The sequence below is a fragment of the Protopterus annectens genome, chromosome 8.part0, assembly GCF_019279795.1.
Source record: "Protopterus annectens isolate FY-2018-M chromosome 8.part0, PAN1.0, whole genome shotgun sequence".
NCBI lineage: Eukaryota > Metazoa > Chordata > Ceratodontiformes > Protopteridae > Protopterus > Protopterus annectens.
Window position 1 is genome coordinate 827,202,993 of NC_056741.1, and position 22,293 is coordinate 827,225,285.

At 45.3% G+C, this 22,293-nt stretch overlaps 1 protein-coding gene across 2 annotated transcripts in view; it reads right to left on the reverse strand.

Moving 5' to 3' along the window:
- Positions 1 to 22,293, reverse strand: part of ARAF (A-Raf proto-oncogene, serine/threonine kinase) — a 1,692,569-nt gene that overhangs the window by 1,167,134 nt on the left and 503,142 nt on the right. For both annotated transcript variants that reach the window (XM_044080303.1, XM_044080302.1), the window contains exon 4: positions 11,420 to 11,521. In XM_044080303.1, coding sequence (XP_043936238.1) covers positions 11,420 to 11,521 — 102 coding nt within the window. The remainder of the gene's footprint in view (positions 1 to 11,419; positions 11,522 to 22,293) is intronic.

Sequence of the window (22,293 nt, forward strand, 5' to 3'; positions counted from 1 at the left end):
TGAAATTCATTAACAGAGACATTGGGAACCTTCAAACATTGGACCCTACCTAGTTTGGCTTTGTTAAGGGCAGATCATGCCACCTAAACCTGGTGGACTTCTTTGAGACAGTTACCAAGGCTTTAGATGAGGGAAAGGAGGTCCACACAGCCTACCTAGACCTGGCAAAGGCTTTTGACACCATTCCCCATTCTGGTATTACAGACGAGCTCACCAGCCTGAACATAAACCCCTACATCATGCGATGGGGCTGCTAACTGGCTCACGGATAGAACCCACACGGTGAGAGTTGCAGGCTCTAGGTCCGACTCTAAACTAGTTACAAGTGGCGTCCCCCAGGGCTCAGTCCTGGGATCCCTCCTGTTCGGTATATACTTCTAAGAGGTACAGGCAAGCACAGGAGGACTTTGGCTGACCAAGTTCGCAGACAACTGCAAACTGGGGGCCATAATTGACTCTCCAACTGATGCAAACATTCGCCAGAAGGGTCTCACTGAGACGGATACCTGGTGTCAAAATCATGGCCTCAAGCTAAATGCCAAAAAGTGCATAGTCATCCCCTTTGGTAAAAACAAAGTACCCGTGAACTACCACATACGTGGTAGTCCCCTAAGTACAGAAAATGTAATAAGGGATCTGGGGACCCAAGGAGATAGTAATCTCTCCTTTGATAATCATATTGCCAAGGTAGTTAGAAAATCCTTTTATGTGGCCCACCTAATCACAAAAGGGTTCGTATCTAGAACAAAAGAGGTTATTGTGCCCCACTACTCATCACTCATCAGACCCATCACACAGTACAACGCCCCATTTGGGATGTACCTTACAAGACACTTGCAACAGAAGGAAAGACCACAGAAGTACCTCACCAAGAGGATTACTGGCCTCAAACATATGCCCTATGCAGCCCGACTGAAGAAACTCCAGCTGTACTCGGTTGCATACCGCTTACTCAGAGGTGATCTCTGCCTGACATACAAGGCCATGTCCAATCCAGAATTGATGTACATGCTCCACCTAACCCCCCCCCCCCCCGAGAGCCACATGCTCTAGGGATCTAAACCTCACCACAATGATAAACAGGACGTGCTGGAGGGATAGATTCCTGTCCCAGTGAATCCCCATGTTTTGGAAAAGGATTCCAATCTACATTAGGCAGAGCCCCTCACTAACACTCCAAGAGAAACCTTGACAAGTGGACGGGAAACAGTAAATTTACCCCGGGGATCACTGCAGTGGCTCTGCTGGATAGAAGCACAGGGAACTAATGGCTCTGCTGGAGAGAGGCACAGGGAACTAATCTGGGGGGGGGGAGCCAACACATTCTGGCTAGGCTTATAGATGCTCTCGGGCAGATAACCTACTACTTACTTATGAACCTATGAACCAGCAAATAAAAAATTGACAGACTAGGGGTGGTACAAGCAACACAGCAGTATACCACTTAACAATAATACTGTCTAGGACTCATCTGTGCTGGCAATGTTTCTCCAATCCATGGCAATCTCACAAAACCAACCCCCACTGGATGCTTCTGATTAAAATTCTGCACTGTTAAGGAACCCTGTATGGCAACCTGTGAGGCACAACAGTGCCTGATATTTTCATAGATGTTGCTGTAATCATTTTGATTTCTCCCTACTGAAGATAAGAGCCTGTATGATTAAAGACACAGGGATCAGTGAAAGGTTGCACATGCTTTCAACAGCTATCAATGTTTCACCTTTTTTCTGAAAAGTCCTCAACGGATTCCATGAAGATAACTGTCAGAAAGGGTACATCTGCAAGTCTCAAGAAACTCCTCATGCAAAATGAAATCTAACCAATCTATCCCGAATAGACAGGCAACCTGTAGCAGTCAGGCTGCCAGCAGAGGCAGTGCAATCAAAGTGTGATGGGCAACACAGTAGTCCACTGCCAGTGTCTTGGCATCTGAATCGGAGAGTATGGAAAAAGCCTGCTCTACAAAGACGATAAACACTCAGAAAAGTGATGAAGATCAGAAGATTCAAGGTAGAAGAAAAAATAAAAAACTTTGACAAGTGCACCCTGTTTTGTAGACTTAGACAGGCAAATGTGTGGCTAGATGATGACCTGAATTTATAACAATACAGTTAAGTGTCAAGATGATTGGAAAGAAAGATAAACTGTTTGGAGAAGGTATACAAGCTATCTACTGGTGGATGGAACATCTGGTGTTTAGATGTTTCCAAGCAGCAAACACAGCACCCTCAAAATATGTCCCAAGGAAGGGAGGGATGATAAAAGGTCACATACAAAAACAAAGCCTCCAAGAGTGTCCCTAGAAGACTTCATGAAGCACAAGGTCTCTCTAAAGAAGTGGTTCACCAAAGGACAACCTGCAGAACAGGAAGAAAAATGAAAGGAGTAGTAGTCCAGAGAGACACCCTATCCCTGTGAAAAACTACAAGAGGAGGAATGATCATGAGCCCCCGTAGTTCAGACAAACTCTTGGCACAAGTGAGGGCTAAGAGAAGTATAATGTTGCAAGGAAGCTAAACTAACAGTTCAAAAGGAGCCTACGTTAAATTTCCAAGTGCAAAATTGAGATCCCAAGAAGGCAGGACAGGCTTTCTGGGAGTCCTGATATGAAGGATGCCTTTACGCAATTGCTTAACCTCAAAACGAAAGGTCAATGGAGGGGTCAAGGGCAGACAAGCAGAAACTGCTGAAAGGCAAGCTTCAACTGAAAAATGCACCAAACAGCATAGAGTATATCACACACAAAAAGCAGAACCAGAAACCCCCCACTAATAGAAGATCTTGCTGGCAAGAGAGGCGCTACACAGAAATCTCTTCCATTTGGACATTCATTATTTTCTAGTAGTGGGTTTCCTGGCCTCCTGCAGAACCCAGGGCATGTCCTCAGAAAAGAGGTGTCTAAAAGGAAGCAAAACCCTCTCACTCACACTGTCATTTGAAGAGTTGAAAGATCCACCCAGTGAGGAAACTTGTGGCGAGTGCCCCAGCAAAGTGTTAAAGAAGGGTGAAACAATGCTGTCTGGCTCAAAAGGTAGATTTTGGGACAGTCCTACCCGATTTTGTGCAGAACTCGAGACAACAGAGGAAGTGTGGGGGTGGGGGCATACACAAATATTCCCATCCAAAGAAAAGACAGGGCATCCACTTTCCAAGCCAAATGATGTAGTACTCTTGAACAAAAAAGAGGAAGTTATCTGTTCAGAGATTAGGCAAACAGATCAACCCGAGGAACACCCCACCAATGGACTATGTCCAGAAACACATCACTATGAAGCTTCTATTTGTGAGCCTGTGTGCTGGATCTGTTCAATGAGTCTGCCACTAGATTGGGTGGTTTACATTCCTTCAGCGCAAAAAGAGTCGCTTGATATTGGCTAGCTAGAGCCCATGACAGAAGAGCTAATCTGCAAAGATGACAGGACCTCGTACCAGTCTCCTCACCCCACTTATTGGTGTACCACATCACAGTGGTATTGTCTGTGAAGACTTTGAGGGGGGCTGGGTGGAAAATGGAATGAAAAGCTTGCAAAGCCAAAAGTAAAGATCTCATCTTTTTTATCCTGATATGATCTGACCTCTGATGCGGAGGCCAGAGACCCTGAATCTTTCGAGGGCCACAGGAAGCCCCACACCCCAAATTTGAGGCATCTGTGTACAGTTTCTGAGACAAAGTTAGAGTCTAGAAGGGAACCCTGGACTAACAGTTGTTGAATCCACTAATGAAACTTGAGTTTGAGACAAGGAAAAAGAGGAATAGGGGACTCCAAAGCATGGCAATGTTGAAGTCAGACTGAGCTGAGGTACCACTGTATCTTCCCTCATATGCCGCCTGGCAAGAGGAAATATGGGAACAGTGGAGGTCATAAACTACAGAAATTCCCTTACCATAAGAGGACAGAGGAAGGAGATACTGGAAAAAATATTGCCAGAAACAAAACCTTTGGAACGGGAAGAGAAGCCAACATGTGAAGAATCTGAAGACAGCACCCTAGGAAAATATGATCCTGGGAAGATGTCAGAACAGACTTCTAGAGGTTTGGGGTGAACCCCAGACTTTGCAAGAGACATGTGACAAAGTGTTGATCCCACAGCAGACTCCTGGGAGAGAAAGCTTGAATGAATAGGTCATTGAGATATGGGGAAAAGTGTACCCCTTGAGGTCTGCAAAAGGCAAAGACAGAAGTCGGGTATTTGGTGAGTACCCTTGGGGCAGTAGAAAAGGCAAAGTAGAAAACTGAAGAAAAAAAGTTATGTACTCATCAAAACATTCCATGTTTGTTGTCCATCTCGCTTTTCATTCTTACTGGTTGGGTTCAGAGCCAATCCTCTGCTCTGACTTGACCAAATACACCAGCTCGAAGTCTTTCACTTTGCTCATGGCTGAATACCTATCCCATCATGCAGTGGTGTAGTTCCCCAGGTCTTGTTTGCTGCTTACCATACCAATATGTCTATATTTGTTAACATCAGGTATAGAAGTAACAGGAAATTCAAAGGAGCTCCTTCGCTTAGGAAGAAAAGTCTCTCATTCAAGTCCTCTAGGAGCCCCGGGCTGGAGGAAGGTGGGAGGGTCGTAACAATGAAGGGCAAGATGGACAACAAACATGGAATGTTATGGTGAGTACATAACTTCTTTATGTTATGTTGTCCTATCTCGCCTTCATTCTTACTGGTTGGGACAGCTTCCCTAGCACCATTTTCCTGGGTGGCTCACGGGAGTATGCCTTTGAGCACAGTGGAACCAAAGGAAGCCCTGTCCCTGGAGGCCAAATCAACTTTGTAATGAGTAATAAAAGTATGGGGCCTTGCCCACATAGCAGTGGAACAAATACTGTCCATTGATAATCTGGCTAGGTAAGCAGAGGATGTTGTTAAAGCTCTAGTCGAGTGCCCTCGGACTTTGAAAGGTAATTTTCTGTTATTTGAGGTGTATATAAAGGTAATGCAATTTAACAGCCAATTTCAAAGCATAATTTAAAACTGGCATGCCCTTTTTAGCTTCTGAAAAGGAGATGAACAATTGGTCTGTTTTTCTAAAATCTTTAGTTCTGTGCAGATAAAACCTAAGCTGCCTATGCACATCCAATTGGTGGAGTTTGTATTCTGCCTTGTTTTTATGATTAGGAAAAACACTGGGAGCTCAACTGACTGATTCAGATTGGTTTGAGAACAGACTTTTGGCACAAAGGATGGACTAGTTCGCAGAAATACTCTATCCTTATGGAAAGTTAAGTATGGCGGCTTGATTGATGGAGCTTGCAATTCTTGACTCTTCTTACAGATGTAATGGCTACTAACAAAATAGTTTTCCAAGAGAGAAATCTGAGATCACATGATGAAGGTTCAAAGGAATGTAAGATTAGGTATGTCAGAACAAAATTCAGATCCCATAGTGAGAGATGGGTGGTCTAAATAAGCAAGTGCCTTTTAAAAATGCGTTACTCAATTTGTGTGACATCAGGTTAGGAGTGTAATTCACCTATGTGAAAATTATAAATTGCAGCTAAATGAACTCTAACTGTAGCTGCGGCAGAAACTTGCTGGAAAAGTTCTGCGAGAAATTCTAAAACAACTAATTGGGGCAGAAAATGGATCAATGTCTTTTGCCTAGTAGGAGAACCTCTTCCATTTGCTGGAATATAATGTCCTGGTAGAAGCTGGATTTCATGCATTTGAAGAAGCCCGTGTTAGACGAAAACTTACTTGTGGATATAAGTGTTTATGTTTTCATCCTCATGGTGTGCTGACTCTGAATAAGCCTGTGTGCTGTACTTCATTGGGCTACTTGTGCTGAATGTTTCCTGTTTTTGTTCTCACTATACAGCACTTGCTCCCATTTGCTTTGGTTCTTGGAAGAAGGCTTGTGAGAAGATACCAAGAAGTGTTTGACTGATGGTGTGAAGTCTTGAAGCCTGACTAAGTTTGGAAATGGAGCAGCCATGCTGTCAAATTGAGGGTTTGGAGAGAAGGATGAAGTGTTCCTGACATATGGGTCAGAAGGTTTGGAACTAGGTCCAGAACCCACGGTTTCTCCTATAGATGAGGACAGAGAAAGGGGAATCAAATCTGACTAAGCCAATATGGAGCAATGAGAATTAGCCTGCTTCCCAAGGATTTTGCTTTCTGAATGACTGGGTATTAGGGGAAAGCATACAGTAGTCCCAAGGGCCAATCATGAATAAGTGTGTCTCTCGGTATCTCCCCCATGGGGGGGGGGGGTTAGGGCAAAGTAGCTGCTGCATTTGGTATTCAAGGGGGTGGGGCAAACAGATCGCAGCAAGGCTGGCCCCACTTTCGGAAAATCTTATCCGCTATGTTTTTGTTTAGAGATCACTTGTGAGGCATTAATATCGCCCTGCTGAGTTTGTCTGCTATCACGTTGGATTTCCCCGGGATGTGCAAGTTACCAGAAAATGTCAGGAAAAGATTGCCCATTGCCATACTCTCAGCACTTTACGACAAAGGGGTAGGATCTGGTTCCTCCTTGTTTATGTCCCAGACTACCGACATGCTGTCTGACTGGATTGCAATCGTTCCTAGTGGAAGGGAGTCCTGGAGTGCTTGCAATGCCAGAAGCACTGCTCTCATCTCTAGAACACTGATGTGCAAAATGGGCCTCGTGTTCTTGCCATGTGCCTAGAACTGTTCTTCCCAGATAATGCCCCCCCACCCTATCTGGGAGGCGTCTGTGGTCACTGTAGCTATGGGTTGTTGAGGCATAAAAGGTCATCCGATGGTCACGTGGCCAGACCAAAACCACAACAGTAGATCTCTCTTGCATGACTTCTGTAATTCTGATCTGGTGAGACATGGGAAGTTCTTATAACAACCACTGAGCAAAAAAGAGCCACTGAAGAATTCTCATATGCATCCTGGCTAGAGGAACTAGAGTGATAGTTGATGCCATGGTTCCTAGGACTTTCAAAATTATTTTTGCTTTCACCTCGTTTCTGGGTAGACAGTCGGCTATTTGCTGTCTGAGAACAAACTCTGACAGGTGGCAGATGTGCCATCATGGCAACAGTGTCAAGATCTGCACCTATGAATGTAATATGCTGAAAGGGCAACAAGGCAGATTTTTCTAAATTCACTGTTATACCTAACTGAGAGCAAATTTGAAGTGTGGTGTCTCTCACCTGTTGAAGTAGATGCTTGGTGTTGGCAGATAGGAACCAGTCATCTAGATATGGAAACACTTGGAATCCTAGACGTCTCAAGTGAGCTGTGACTACTGCCATGTATTTGGTGAACACACTGGGGGCTGTAGTGAGACCAAAGGGCAGAGCTTGAAACTGATAATGACAGGCTCTCAGCCGGAAGCGTAAGTGACTCCTTTATGCTCTGTCCATTTTTATGTAGTAGTACGCATCTTGGAGGTCTACTGAGCACATCCAATCATCTTTCCCTAAAATGAGAAGAACTGACTAAAGTGTCACCATTCAGAACTTGGACTTCTTCACAGATTCGTTTAGTTTGCTGAGTTCCAATATGGGTCTCCAGTCCCCTTTTCTTTTTGGCAGTAAAAAGAATCTTGAGTAAGTTCTGAATCCTATTTGGTCTGTGGGGAATTTTTGGATGACTCTTTTGTCTAGCAACTTTTGAATTTCTATAGCTGCTTGTTCCCTTTGACTGGGTGGAACATCTGAAATTGTTCTGATCTGTGGGACAGGATGGCAAAAGGGAAAGGAATAACCTCTGGATATTATACTTTGTACCCACTTGTCTCTTGTGATATCTCGCCAGGCTTCTGGGTACAAAGTCAATCACCCCATGACTGCCTCCAGAGTAGAACAGACAAGCCTCCTTTCAGGAGCCCTGGTAGGGTCGGCTGCAAAAGGAATCACGGTCACCCTGGTTTTGCAGACCCCCTCTGCCTCGTGGATATCTACCATTATTGCCTCCCCCTCTGCCTCTGGGGAAGGGTTCACCTCATGTGTCCTAAAAAACTCCCTGGGATATTTTGAACCACATTTTCCCACTCTTCTGACCATTAGGGTAAGGTGTTGAAGGTACAGAAAAACCTACTCCAACGGCAGAGAGAGTTTTTCCTTCCTGCTCGCATTTGGTGAGTGCGTCCTTGACTTTAGGTCCAAAGAGTGAGGAGCCATCAAAAGGTGCATTGACAAAGGTAGACTTGAAAGGTTCCGCAAAGTTACACAAGCGCATCCAGGAATGTCTCCTCAGGGAAACAACTGAACCCGCTGCACTACTCGCTACATCCACTGCAAAGTATTATCAGTCTCATGGAAGAGTTAACTATGGAATTTAAGGTAGATAGCTGAGAGGTCAACTTGTCTGAGACCTCCGCAGCTAATGAACCTTGGAGATACACTCCTTCAGGAGATATCTTTGTAGTCTCGTAAAGTGCATAAAGTAGTTCAGCAACCTAAGGGTAAAAGTCGCTGACGAAAATATATGCTACCCGTATCGGTCCATCATCGAGCATCCTTGTTCGGTGGATGGAGAGATGAGGACATTTCAGAAAGTTCCTTCTTGGTGGCTGCTGCTGCCACCACCATAGCAGCTACAGGGACGCTTTCCATGAGAAAATCTTTTTCAGATGGAGCTTATTTGGCCTCCGGGACTGGTTCCATAGTGTCTGGTGACTCCCTCGCCTTTTGACTAACCAACTCCATTAGCTCGTCAAAAGACGGAGACACCCAGGAGGCTGAAGGTTGAGATCCAAAAGTCTTTGGGTACACCGACTCCTCATCAGAAGGGTTGATTGGCTTCCAGCCGCCTCTCTGTTTCAGGATTTCTAAGATATCTGCAAAGCAGATATCTTCAGAGGATGACCATGGGGACCTTTCTGACTTCTCGAGGTCAGTGTCAGAGGTGATGGACTCGTCTGGAGAGTCTATATGCTTCCTCTTGAATGTCCTCTTTTGAGGAGCTTCATCAGAAGGGCATTCTGGGGAAGTCTTGGAAGAGAGGGATTTGCCCAATGGGGCTACCTGAGCCTCTGAATCTCTGCTGTCCTGTGGATGGCTTGGTGCCGAGACACAAGCCGGTGCCTTGGGGGGGAAGAATACCAGTATCCTTGTGTAGAGCTGTAAGTGGAGACAGCACACTCATCAGCTTGAAAGCAGATCCCCCAAGCTCAGAGGACACCTCGGGTTCCGAGGAAACAGGGAATCCCTGGCACCAAGGAGACCGGCTCCGTGGCTGATGTAGAATCCGAGCTCAGCTACGCCAAAGCCCCGAGATGTAAACTCGGAACCGAAGAAACTCTGGTCTGAGGCCCCCCCCCCAGAACCAACCAGAGACCTTCAGCACCTAGACACCCCGGACGGTACTAAGAATGTCAGAGCAGGGAATGGTTCCGAAATCTCCTGGAGGGATCTTGGAACCGAAGAGTCTACAGCAACTGGTATCTGGCATTCAGGCTCTGAAGATCTAGCATGGCTCGGAGGAGGAACAGTCGTAAATGTAACGGTCTTGGATGGCTCTGCAACTGGTTGGGTTGGAGCCGAAAACAATTTAGCCAGTTCCAGTGACTTTAAAAGTCTGTGCACCACCCTGTCCACATCATCGTCCACAAACTCCTAGAGGACCTAGAGTAGAGGGTTGATGAGCGAGATCTCTGCAATATGGGAGATCTCAATGTAGGCAATGCGTAGGCAGCTTGTCAAGAGAACTGAAATCACTGAAGGACCAGCAAAAGGGCACTAATACAAAGGTCTGAAAATTTTGGGCATGTTATATAGCTTTGTCAGGTTACTTAGGAGATGGAGAGTTGAGAATCAGGAGCCACAGAAGCAGCAGAAAAGGTCTCCAAAAGGGCTGCCAAAACAGGAGGAGCAACAGATGGCTTAGGAGACTCCATTTGTAAAAGCTCATAATATCTTTTTTGGATGCGGGAAACCTGGGTACAATCCCATGTGAAGTACTCTATCATACTAGCAATAGTATCCTCAAAGGATAATTCTTGCAAGGAGGAGTCTAGGCTCAAATAATCCTCCTCCTCAGAAGAGGGAAAGGACTTTGAGAGGAGTAAGCTAGAGATTCCTCCCCACAGTCCAAGTTCTCATTTGAGGAATCCAAATCCAAAGACCTCCTAACACAGGTGGAAGACCAGGGATGAGCAGGGACATGTACCCCTTCAGTAGGCTGAAGGCCATTAAAGCACTGAAAAGACCCTGAATAAAATCATGCCATTTACACTTGGGATCTTTAGCAACAGGGATAATGTCTTTTTCTTCTTGAGCAAGAAGTCCACCTAAAAGACTCCCGGTGGTGCAGACCCTTAACAAGACTCAATCACATTTTGAATAATTTCCCTTAAATAAAAAGTCGAGGTACCCCCTCAACATCCAGAATGGACTTTGAAAAACCCTCAGATGATGTGCAAGAAGTCAAATCCATGCCGGCCTCCAATGGGGTGATGGCAAGGAAATACAAGGCAAGCACCATACGGTCTTTCAGGGTCATCACTACCTTCTAGAGACGCATCTGGGGGAGGCGTGACAGCAACTGGATCAGGGATAGCCTTTTTGGTCTTCTTCTTGGCAGACAGCTGACCCTTGGGATGGGAGGATTTCACTACAGCACCCTGGGCCAAGAGCTTAAGTCACTGGTTCTCAAGGTATATGGACAAGGAAGATAAGTGACTACGAAGGTTCTTGGGGACAAATGCTTGACAGATGGAGCATTGCGTATGGTTGTGGGAAGAGTCTAAGAAAAAAAGAATGGTCATGACAGTCTTTATGGGGAACTTGCCTCACACACTGATCATTTCCCTTTTTGGGTGAAACGAATTCAACAATACAGTAAACAAAAAAAAAGTATTGAAGAAACCACTACTGGGCACTTATTTGAAGAAGTCTAAGTTACCAGCATGGCAAACAAGCATTCAGACTGATGTTCGACAAAGGCATTCAGACTGGCAGCAATGAAGTTCTGAGTGCTTGCATCTGTATGTCGCCTTTAGGCCCTACGCCTTAAATGGGCAGCATATGTGCAACATACGGCACCTATACAAATCTAAAGGCTTTGGTATACTGGCTGGATGTTGTGCTCTCCTTGGCAAAAGATCCCTTATGTAAAGAATACTGCAACATTAATATAGAAGGATATACATCTAATGAGAAATTTTATGAAAAAATCTAACAGCCAAACCTGTAAAGAGATTTTTGACAGATTGTAGTTTTAACAAATGCTGTCTTGAACTTTTAAAGTAGCTTTTTGAAGTATAGTTTTAACAAATGCTGTCTTGAACTTTTAAAGTAGCTTTTTGAAGTATAAACCAAGTCCCTACTGCTTTTCTTGGTAAGCAGTTGTTACTGTCTTAACAGTCACAATATCAGTTGTACTGGGAAAAACAAGTACCCTCCCACAGTTTGTGTTGGCAAACTTGTGATCCCCTCATCCCTATAACAAATAAATACACTAAAAAGTACATATGCATATACTATACCTTTCAGGTGGTGGTGTGACTGGCTCAATGATCTGTGGTATTGGTGGAGAAACTAACTCATTAGGAATAATCTCCTCATCCACGTACGAAACTAATGATTGTCTATGAAAAAAAATAAAGGAAAAAAATACATTTATTTCAGACCATTAAAGCAAATGATAAAAGTTCTGGTACTGTGAAAAAGATGCACAAGTCAACTGCATGAGCCTCTTAATACTCACCTGGAAGCACATTTTTTATTTGCTCTGAAGAATGCAGCCAGAGAACTAGGGTCTGTATTCCACAGCTACAAAAATGGTCAAGAAGGGTGACTAGATGCACAGCTTTTAATTACTCCAAGGGAAGTATTTCAGTTATAAAAAAAAAAAAAGCTAGGATCCAATTTTTTCACTTCCCTACTTTCCCACAGTTGACCATCAGCTGACACCAGATCTACAAAACCTCCCTTGGGTTCAACTTGATTTGCGTTTGGGGTCAATGAGCAGACTGAAGTCACTGGTGCAATGTCATGCTGCAATCAAGTAGTGTGTCCTAACCCCCACCACACCATGGCAGCCTTGCAAGCCCCACAATGGAAGCCTTCAGGAGGTGTATGCACACTTCCTCTCATAAGCAACCTCCTGCTAGCATTACAGAACTCATCAGGTTCTTCATGCTACTAATGCAACAACCCTTTGCAATCTCCCAACCCCCAGGTTGGGCACTCACACCCATATTAATGCATCTGGTCCCCTCCAACTCTGTCACTAATCGAACACGGACTCTCTGGAGTGCAGTATGGGCTTAATCCCTCTGCACCATATGGCTGGGAACTGTGATCCAATCTTGTGCACTTAGGCTGTTCTACATTACTGACTCTGGCTGATGCCTCAGGTTACAAAAGACTGCTGAAGGAAAAGACTTCTACTGGTAAATCTAAGCACCAAGCACTTTTTAGAGACCAGCAAGAGACTCTTAAGCATGGCTAATTCACTGGCTTTTCAAACTACTAGCTGCCTTCAGACAGACATGTCACAAAAACTGCTTAATGGCTTAACTAGAACTAAACCTACATAAAATACAAGAAGTCACTGGAAAAGTGGAAAAGGTGAAAGGCAAGCTGGATGACCACACACTTCAGTCAGTATCTTAGAAGTGGGAAGTTTACATCTACACTGCTTCTACAAAATGAGAAGTTATCCCATTTAGAGGCTAAACTGGAACATATCTACCATAGACAGACTTGGAAGACGGGGAAAGAAGGAAAAAAAAGTTACCAGAACTTGTGTAGATGCACACAGCTAAAAAGATGGACCAGAAGTCTATGATCAAAACTGAGAGACTACAGAATATTTTCTCCAGGGGCTGGATCAGTAAATAGGTCATTCTAAGCAGACATTTGCAGTGATAGACCAGATCCTCACCTTGATAAGGAGAGTTGGAGAGGTCTGCAAGGTTGAAGTCCTCATGGTGTTGCTTTACAACTACTCAGCAGAAAATAGAAAACACTACCTGCTGTATAAGAATATAACTGGGTAAAGCAAGCAGAGAAGGCAGCAATTTTGCTTAAACTACCCAGCCAACTTGAAGATTTAGTTACTGCTGTGGAATAAAACTTCTTTTGTATCCCCAAGAAGTACTTTCCCATGTTCAGCAATGTGCATCTGATTGACTGGAGGCTTGCATTAAGATTAATCTATGTAGGAATGCTTGCGATTCCACCCAGAATTAATCCAGGACAACTGCTGGCACCTTCCTACCAAATAATTAAGCCTATACCTGCTGCAGAAGATTAACTGGTTCTTCAGTGGAAAAAGGGATGGTGTTGCATGCTACAAGTCAGACAATGTTGGCAGCAGTTGTTTTGAAGTGTCATTCTTTATACAAATATGACAACATGACAAGTTATTAATGTTGTGAAATGTTATCACCCTGGAGGCAAATGCAAATGCTGTGTCACCTCATACTCCTTCATGGCCCTTGCAACCTCTCATGAATTTTGCCTCCTTCCCACAAGGCTCTCATTGTTAAACAGGCAATTTCCTAGGTTACTGAGTTATCTTCAAGTGCTGTCCCTCACTCAGTGGGACAGTTGCAATGACGGATTAGTTTACATTTAATACTACTGCAGTTATCAGCACACACAACAACAGAGGAGCCAGCTATGCTTACATATAAATGCTTGCAGATTCAAGATGGCAGCATAGGTGGAAGAATACATTAGTGACTGGCATTTAGCAAGTAGGGGGAGGATGCCACAAGTTCACATATACTGTAGATTGGCAGCTGGTAATAAAACACAGGTGGTCCCATAATCCAGAAATTAATGGAAAGGAAAGTTGTGTAAAATCTTACCACAACAATAGGTGTCCCTCTCTTCCATGTTGCAGTATTCACTAGTGGGTTTATCCTTCAACCGATCAGCTTGTCCAGCCAGGTTTTCAAAGTTTTTCCAGTTCCAGATGGTGCGGACGTCTGCATGTGGGCAGGTACGTGGGCCATAAATGTGACATCTGCGTGCACCAGCCCTCAGAATCAAGGAAGCCCCAGATGGAGCCAGTCCTGATGGCCTAGCCTGTACAGAAGCCAAGGAGAGCAAGTTGCAAGGACAAAGTACAGTTTTGTACCTACCATAAATGTAGATGTTTGAGTGTTCACCCTACTGCAGTCATCACACTAGGGTTATCCTGCCGTCAGGTGGTCCCGCAGTCGGCCCGAATTCCAAAGTCTTGGCCCGGCGTCGGTTGCTGTTGCTTCTTCCCTGACGTCAGTGCGCCAGGCGTATATAAGAGACATCCGACGCCATTTTCTTCAGTTTTTCTTGCCCCAGATGGCTACATAAAAATAAAACAAAACCCTTAGGACAAGCAAATACACCACAGAGGTAGTACAGGATAGAGTGGTAGAGATAAGTTCAGCTAGTTCAGAGGGGATGGAGGGAGGGTAACCTGGACTGCAGCAGGGTGAACACTCGACATCTACATTTATGGTAGGTACAAAACTGTACTATGTTCATCGTGTTACCCTGCTGCAGTCATCACACTTGGGTTGAATTCCAAAGCTAAGGATGGGAGGTGGAGTTCGACAGGGTTAGAAGAAGCTAGTAAGCCCTGCAAAACTGCAGTGGCAAAAACAGCTCTAGTCTTAGAGTATAGAGGTAAGTGATGGTGTTTGGTGAAGGTGTGCACTGAACTCCAAGTAGCAGCTTCCAGAATATCCTTGGTTGGCACTCCCCCTGAGAAAGGCTGCTGACGTAGCTGTAGCCCTGATGGAGTGGGACCTAATGTTAGCAGGTTCTGGTTTCCCATGATGTGTGTAGCAGAAACGTATGCAATGTCCTATCCATTTTGAAATGGTCTGTTTTGAGATAGCTTTTCCTTGTGATCCTGTAGCATAGGCTACAAAAAGCTGGTCAGTTTTTCTGAAAGCCTTAGTTTTATCCAAGTAGTAACGTAATTACCTGTGAATGTCCAAAGAGTGCAGGAGTCTTTCTCCTTTGTTCTGGGGATTTGGGAAGAAGGTGGGCAAGTGAATGGTTTGGTTTAGGGGCCACACTGGATACCACCTTTGGCATAAAGGAAGGATTAGTTCGTAGAGATACTCTGTCTTGATGAAAAATGATGAAAGGTTCCACTGTCATTAGTGCCTGTAGCTCAGACTCTTCTAGCTGAGGTTATTGCTAGTAGTATGGCAGTTTTCCATGAAAGAAATTTTAAATCAGCTGAAAAAGCTGGTTCAAAGGGCGGCAGTGTAAGCTTTTCCAGAACAAAGTTGAGATCCCAAGTAGGTGTTGGAGCTCTCCTTGGCGGTCTTAAGTTCTTAGCCCCTCTGAGGAACTGTCTTAGGAGTGGATGTGAGAATAAAGGAGGATCCGTGCTGTAATGAGCTGAAATTGCTGCGGCGTGGATCTTAATAGATGAAAAGGAAAGTCCTTTGTGTAACATCTCAGTTGAATATTGTAGAATCTGAGGGATGTTTGGATCAAGGGGATTTAGGCCTTTAGCCTGGTTCCACGCGCAAAATCTTTTCCATTTGTCTGAATAGGTTTTCCTGGTGCTGGGCCTCCTGGCCTCCAGAATGACATCCATAACAGCTTTGGATAAAGGTGTTGGCTGGTTGTTTAGGTAATTTGCCATGCAGCCAGGTTTAAAGTCTTGAGCTGGCTGTGTAGAATCTGATGGTCTCTCTGGGTGAGCAGGTGAGGAATTTGTGGCAAAATCCATGGTGGGCCATGTTCCTTAAAATTGGGTACCAATGCTGGCGTGGCCAGTCTGGCGCAACGAGTATCATTTGTGACATCTCTAATCTGACTTTCAGCAGTACCTTTGCTAGAAGAGGCAGTGGAGGGAAGGCATACACTGTTAATGTTTTCCAACTGAATGAGAGGGCATCCACTTTCCAAGCTAGTGGATGGAAGATCCTTGTGCAAAATTTTTAAAGTTGGTGATTGTGTGGGCTTGCAAACAGATCTATGTCTGAGCGTCCCCATTTTTGAGCTATCATTGCAAATACTTGTGGATCTAGTTTCCATTCGTGTGGATCCATGATGTTTCTGCTTAGGTCGTCTGCCAATGTGTTTTTCTTTCCTGGCAGGAATTGTGCTTGTAATTGAACCTAGTAAGACAGTGCAGTGTTCCACAAGGTCATTGCTTGCCTGCATAGAGGGTAGGAATGTGTGCCCCCTTGCTTGTTTATGTACCACATGACTGTGGTATTGTCCATCTTTATTATTAGTTGTCCTGGGTGTAGAAGATCCTTTAAAGCTGTTAGGGCATTCTGTACTGCTAGCATTTCTTTTTGCTTGATATGCAGATGCCTCTGATCTGTAGTCCATTTGCCCTGAATGCACTGCCCTGCCATGTGCGCACCCCAGGCATAGTCCGATGCATCTGTTGTCATAGTTTGCCTGGCTGTGGGTAAGGTGAAAGGCTGACCCTTGTTGAGGTGACATGCCTGTGCCCACCAGAGAAACTCCTGTTGAAGGCAGGGAATGAGTGGTATCATTGTTTCCAAGCTGTGGTTGTGCTGAGTCCATACACTTTTCAGGTACCATTGTAATTTCCTCATATGCAGTTTTGCAAATGGTATTATAGTATGCAAGATGCCATGAATCCCAAGGCCTGCAGAATTTTTCTTGCAGGGAGTTGGGTCTTTGTTGCCATTATTTTGAAATATTGAAACAGCTGTCTTTGCTTGTCTAGCGTGAGATAAGTCATCTGGGCCGTTGTATTCAAGCTGGCACTCAGGAATATTATGTTTTGTGTGGGCGCTAGTTTTGATTTCTTTTCATTTACTGTGTACCCTAGGCAACTTAGAAGGTGTTCAACAAATGCCAGATGCTTTAAAAGAATGTCCTCGCTTTCTGCTTGAATAAGGCAATCGTCCAGGTATGGGTATATTTGAATTCCTCTTTGTCTGCAGTATGCAATTACTGGTGCCAGGCATTTTGTGAAGACCCTGGGCGCAGTAGAGAAGCCAAAGGGCAGTGCAGAGAATTGATAATGCATTGAACCTGCAATGAAGCGGAGGTATCTTCTGCAATTTTGTCTGATAGGGACATGCAGGTATGCCTCCTTGAGGTCCAAAGTGACTAGCCAAGCATTCTTGCCCAGCATGGGAAGAAGCTGCTGTAGTGTTAACATCTTGAATTTTGGTACTTGCAGATAGGTGTTCAGAATTGAAAGATCCAGAATGGGTCTCCATGCTTTGTCCTTTCTTGGGACTAGGAAGAGTCTTGATTAAAATCCTTGTCCTTGCTCCTGTGTAGGTACCTGTTGAATGGCTCTCATGTTCATGAGAGCTGTAATTTGTTTTTGTGCCTCTGCCCACTGATTTGGTGGCAGGTTTGGCATTCCTTTGATCCTTGGTAAGGTATGAAAGTGGAATCTGTATCCTTGAGAGACAAAGTTTATAACCCATTTGTCTTTTGTGATGATGTGCCAGTTGTCTGCAAAAAATGCTAGTTTTCCTCCCAAGGGAGTTGCCAGGAGAGATTTGCTTGGTAGTTTGAGGATAGAGTCATTGTGTTTGTCTTCTGCTAGCTTGGGGCCTGTCTTCTCCTCCTTTCTGGGTAGCAGAACCCCATTGGCGAGGTTTGTAAGGGCCCTGTGACTGACCTCTGCCCCTTGGACGTCTGTATTTGCCCCTCTGTGACCTGTCTGAAGCTGGAAAGGACCAGTTTTTTGTTGGTCAATTTCTGCTGAAACGAGGGGGTTGTACCTGCAAAAAATCCTTGACCGTTTGCATAGACTTTGCCTTATCCTCCATTTTCTTTAAAACCTTTTCTGCTTTGACACCAAATAATACATCCTGCTGTAAAGGTGCATTCAATAATTTTGCTTTAACATAATCAGGGAGGGTTTGTTCTTTTAACCAAGCATGTCTACGTATGACAGAGCCAGTAACAGCTGCCCTACAGGAAGCTTCCAATGAATCAAATCCGCATTGTAAAGTATGTTTTCCCACCTGTTCAGCTGCATGCAACAGATCCTGCATTTCCTTGAATTCAGGCTGTTCTGAATGCGTGCTCATTTTTTGTTTTAACTGAGACATTAGGAATTGTTGATATTTTAACATGTGAAACTGGCAATTTAATGCTCTCATAGCCAGAGTAGCTGAGGTGTAAATTTTCTTTCCCCATCTATCTAGGGCTCTGGAATCCCTTTCAGAGGGCACAGGATTTTTAGCCATAGAAGCTTTTGCTCCCTTAGGACCCTGGGAAATTGTTTCTGGGTCAGCTACAGGGCTTTTATAAAGGAATTTGTGTGAGTCAGGTACTCTGTAGTATCTGTCTGGTTTGGCTGAAGCAGGAGGAAGAGAGTCTGGATTTAAACTAGACTCCAAGTAAACATAATCCGCAATATCTAGAACAGGAGGGATAGCAAGAGGTCTGTGCTGGGGTAGTAAAAGGAACTCTCGGAGCCTTTTCTTAGAATCTGAGTAATCCTGGCCTTCCCAGTGGAAATGTTCCCTCATGGTATGTAAAGTTTCCCCAAAGGAGTAGTCTTCGGGGGGAGATGCTGAGGGAATAGAGTCTTCAGCATCAGAATCTTCATAAGGTGGAAAAGTGTAATCCTGTTCCTCAGAAGAATCTGAGGAGAGAGAAACCTGGTCAGAGGATGCGTAATCCTCCTCTTGTCTTGGTCTTTTATCAGGAGGGGGATGGGAACCCCCGATAAGGGTAATCAAATCTTCAGCCATCTTAAGCATCTGTTTCTTAGGCATGGGGCCTTGAACTGTAGACTGATGTACAGTTTTCTTTGGTTTTAAAGGAGTTTTAAGTTTAGTATAAGATTTAATGGTGAGTGTAGTCGGTCTGAAGACACGTTCAGCAACCAAAGGTGTTTCCGCTGCACCGGAGTCTAGTTCTGCTCCGGTGTCGGTAGATGGCTGTGTCGGCCTAGTAGACTCCGCTTGGGAATCCGCAGCTGTCTGGGGTTCCAGTTCTGCGGTCATCAGGGGCTGCGTAGGCGCTTCACTGAAAACCGGAGAACCGGCGAAAGGCCCAGCTGAGGCCTCGGGGTCTGGCTTATTCCTAGGCTGCTTGTCCTTATACTTGCGTTTTTTATGAATGGCGGTCATCGGCTGCTCCGACGGCATGATATAATTAAATTTCCTACCAAAGTAATGCCGTGCGAAGTCAAAACGGCGTTTGATAGTTCGTTTATTAAACCTAGCATAAAACCGACAACCTATGACGTCGTGGTCTGGGCCTAGGCAAGGAATACAATAAGAATGGAAGTCCTTATGAGGTATTTGCTTCCCACAAGAAATGCAATTGTTAACTTTTTCTGACATCGGACTGAGGTAAGAAAATGTTCCCCAATGGGGTACATAGCTTTATTGAAGACTTTGGACTGAAATTCAAATCGAAAATCTCAGGTGTCGGCCGACCGGCACTTGCAAACTGCTTCTGCTTCGGGCACCACGCGGCAAGAAAGACTGAAGAAAATGGCGTCGGATGCCTCTTATATACCCCTGGTGTACTGATGTCAGGGAAGAAGTGACAGCAACCGACGCCGGAGCAAGACTTTGGAATTCGGGCCGACTGCGGGACCGCCTGATGGCAGGATAACCCTAGTGTGATGACTGCAGCAGGGTAACACGATGAACATCAGTGGATTGTGGGAGGGAAGGAATACTGCAACATGGAAGAGAAGGACATCTATGGTTATGGTAAGATTTACACAACTTTCCTATGTTCTTCTACTCCAATGTTGCAGTATTCACTAGAGGGTGACTACAAAAGCTCACTGCTGGCTGGGAGGTGGTCTGGATGAGGATTCCAGGGACCCATGCAGGATAGCCCTGGTAAATCCTGCCTTGGTCCTGGAGATGTGTTCCAACTTATAGCGTGTGGTGAAGGTGTGCAAATAGGACCAGGTAGCTGCTTCCAGAATGGAGTTGGTGTCTAGGCCTTTGAAAAAGGCTGCAGAGGAAGCCATGGCTCTAGTGGAATGGGATCTGACGTTCCCTGATGATGTCTTCCCATGGTGTGTGTAACAAAAGGAAATAGCTCTAGCAATCCAAGAAGAAATGGTTTGTTTTCCCACAGCTTTCCCCAGAGCCCTGGGGTGAAAGGAAACAAACAGCTGGTCTGATTTGTGTAAAGGCTTGGACTGATGCAAATAGAATCGAAGTTGCCTGTGGACATCCAGGGTGTGTAGGACCCTCTTACTCTCTCTCCCTGAGGTTTAGGAAAGAAGGTGGGTAGGTGAATAGCCTGATTCAGGGAAAGGTCATTGACCACCTTGGGGGTGAAAGAGGGATTAATCCTGAGGGTGAACCTGTCCATATGGAAAACTAGGAAGGGTGGGGTAGCCATAAGGGCTTGGAGCTCCGAGAACCTCCTGGCTGAGGTCAGAGCTAACTAGTAGTATTGTCTTCCAAGTGCAAAATTCCAAGTCAACCTTGCCAGCTGGTTCGAAGGGTGGTGGAGTAAGTTTTTCTAGGACATAGTTAAGGTTCCAGGAAGGAGGGGTCAGTTTTCTGGGGGGTCTTAAGTGTAAAACTCCCTTTAGGAATAGCTTGGCTGGAAGTCTGGAAGCTAGCGGAGGCTCCATAGACAAGCAGGCAGAAATGGCAGGCAGGTGTGCTTTTATGAAGGAGTAAGACAAGCCTGTCTTCAGGAGTTCACACAGTTGGGGGAGAATCAAAGGCAGGTCGCTGTCCAGCGGCTCCATCTGTCTTTTGTGTCACCAGACAGAAAACCTTCTCCACTTCGAGAGGTAAGATTTCCTTATGTTGGGTTTCCTGGCCTCTTGCAGGACTGACAGCACGCCCTCGTTGTACAGGTGTCTGAAGGGAATCAGAATCCTATCAGCCAGAGGGAGAGATGCAGGGATCTCCACTGTGGGTGAGTCTGTGTCCCCTTGTGCTGTGTGAGTAGATCCACTGAAGGAGGGTAACTTGTAATGATTGCCCTTGGAGAGATGATGAAGTAGGGGGAACCAATGCTGCCTTGACCAGTAGGGAGTCACCAACAAGATTTTTGGTGAACCCTGCTAAATTTTCAGTAGGACTCTCTCATTCAGAGGGAACAGGGGGGAAGGAATCTCCCCTTCCAAGACATTAAGAAGGCATCTGTTTGCAGTGCCTTCAGGTCATGAGCTCTGGAGCAGTAACTCTGAAGTTGCCTGTTTGTGGAGGAGGCAAACAGGTCTATCTCTGGAATACTCCCACCTGTGAACCAGATCTAGGAACACATCTCTTGAAAACATCCATTCATGACTGTCTGAGGCGTTTCTGCTTAGGGAGTCTGCCTGACAATTGTGCTGGGATGGGATGTAGGCTGCCTGGAGGGAGATCTCTTGGGAGATAGCCAGATCCCATACCTGTAGAGCTAAGCCTGCACTGGAGGTAAGACTTTGTCCCTCCTTGCTTGTTCAAGTACCACATCACTGTGGTGTTGTCTGCAAAGATCTTCAGGGTGCCCTGTCTGAGGAAAGGCTGAAAGACCTGCAGGGAAAAAAGAATGGCTGACATTTCCTTGATGTTGATGTGTCAGTGTTTTTGTTTGTCTGTCAACAAACCTTACACCTTTTGTGTCCATAGTCGTCCCCAGCCCAGATCTGACAAGTTTGTGTGCATGATTTGGGAAGGGGAGAGCATCTGCAGAGGGAGGCCCAGGTTTTGGGCAACCTGGGCCAGCCACTACTTCAGTTCTTAGTGAAGGCAGGAGAGGAGTGGGATCCTGAACTCGAAGGGGTGCGAATGCTGGGTCCATACCGAGCACAGATACCACTGCATTTTCCTCATGTGTAGCCTTGCCAGGGGTAGCATGGGAATAGTGGCTGCCATGTACCCAAAGAGTCTGAGGAATTCCCTCGCAGTCAAGATGGGAGAGAGGAGGGCAGACTGTAGATGGTGGCTCAAGGAAAGTACTTTTTCCTCCGGTAGGAAGGCCATCCTGAGGTCTAACCTGATTATGCATCCTAGGAAGACAATGTCTTGTGTAGGATTTAGTTGGGATTTGGGGAAGCTTATGAGGAAACCTAGAGACTACAGCAGGTGCAGGAGCTCCTTTGTGTGGGCGAGGAGGGTTTGTTTGTCTGCTGCTTGAATGAGGTCATCTAGGTATGGGAAAAGTTGTGTTCCCCTTGTCCTGCAGTAAGCAATGACTGGGGCTAGGCATTTTGTAAATACCCTTGGTGCAGCGGAGAGTCCAAAAAGCAAGGCACATAACTGAAAATGAGAGGAGCTTGCTTTGAATCTGAGAATTTTTTTGGAGGACGGTTTTATGGGAATGTGGAGGTAGGCCTCTGATGTCCAGGGTCACCATGAAGGCCCGAGGAAGGAGGAGGGGAAAGAGAATAGGAAGTGTTATCATCCTGAAGGAGTGAACCTTCAAGAAGAGGTTGAAACGGAAAGATCAAGGATGGGTCTCCATGGTCCTT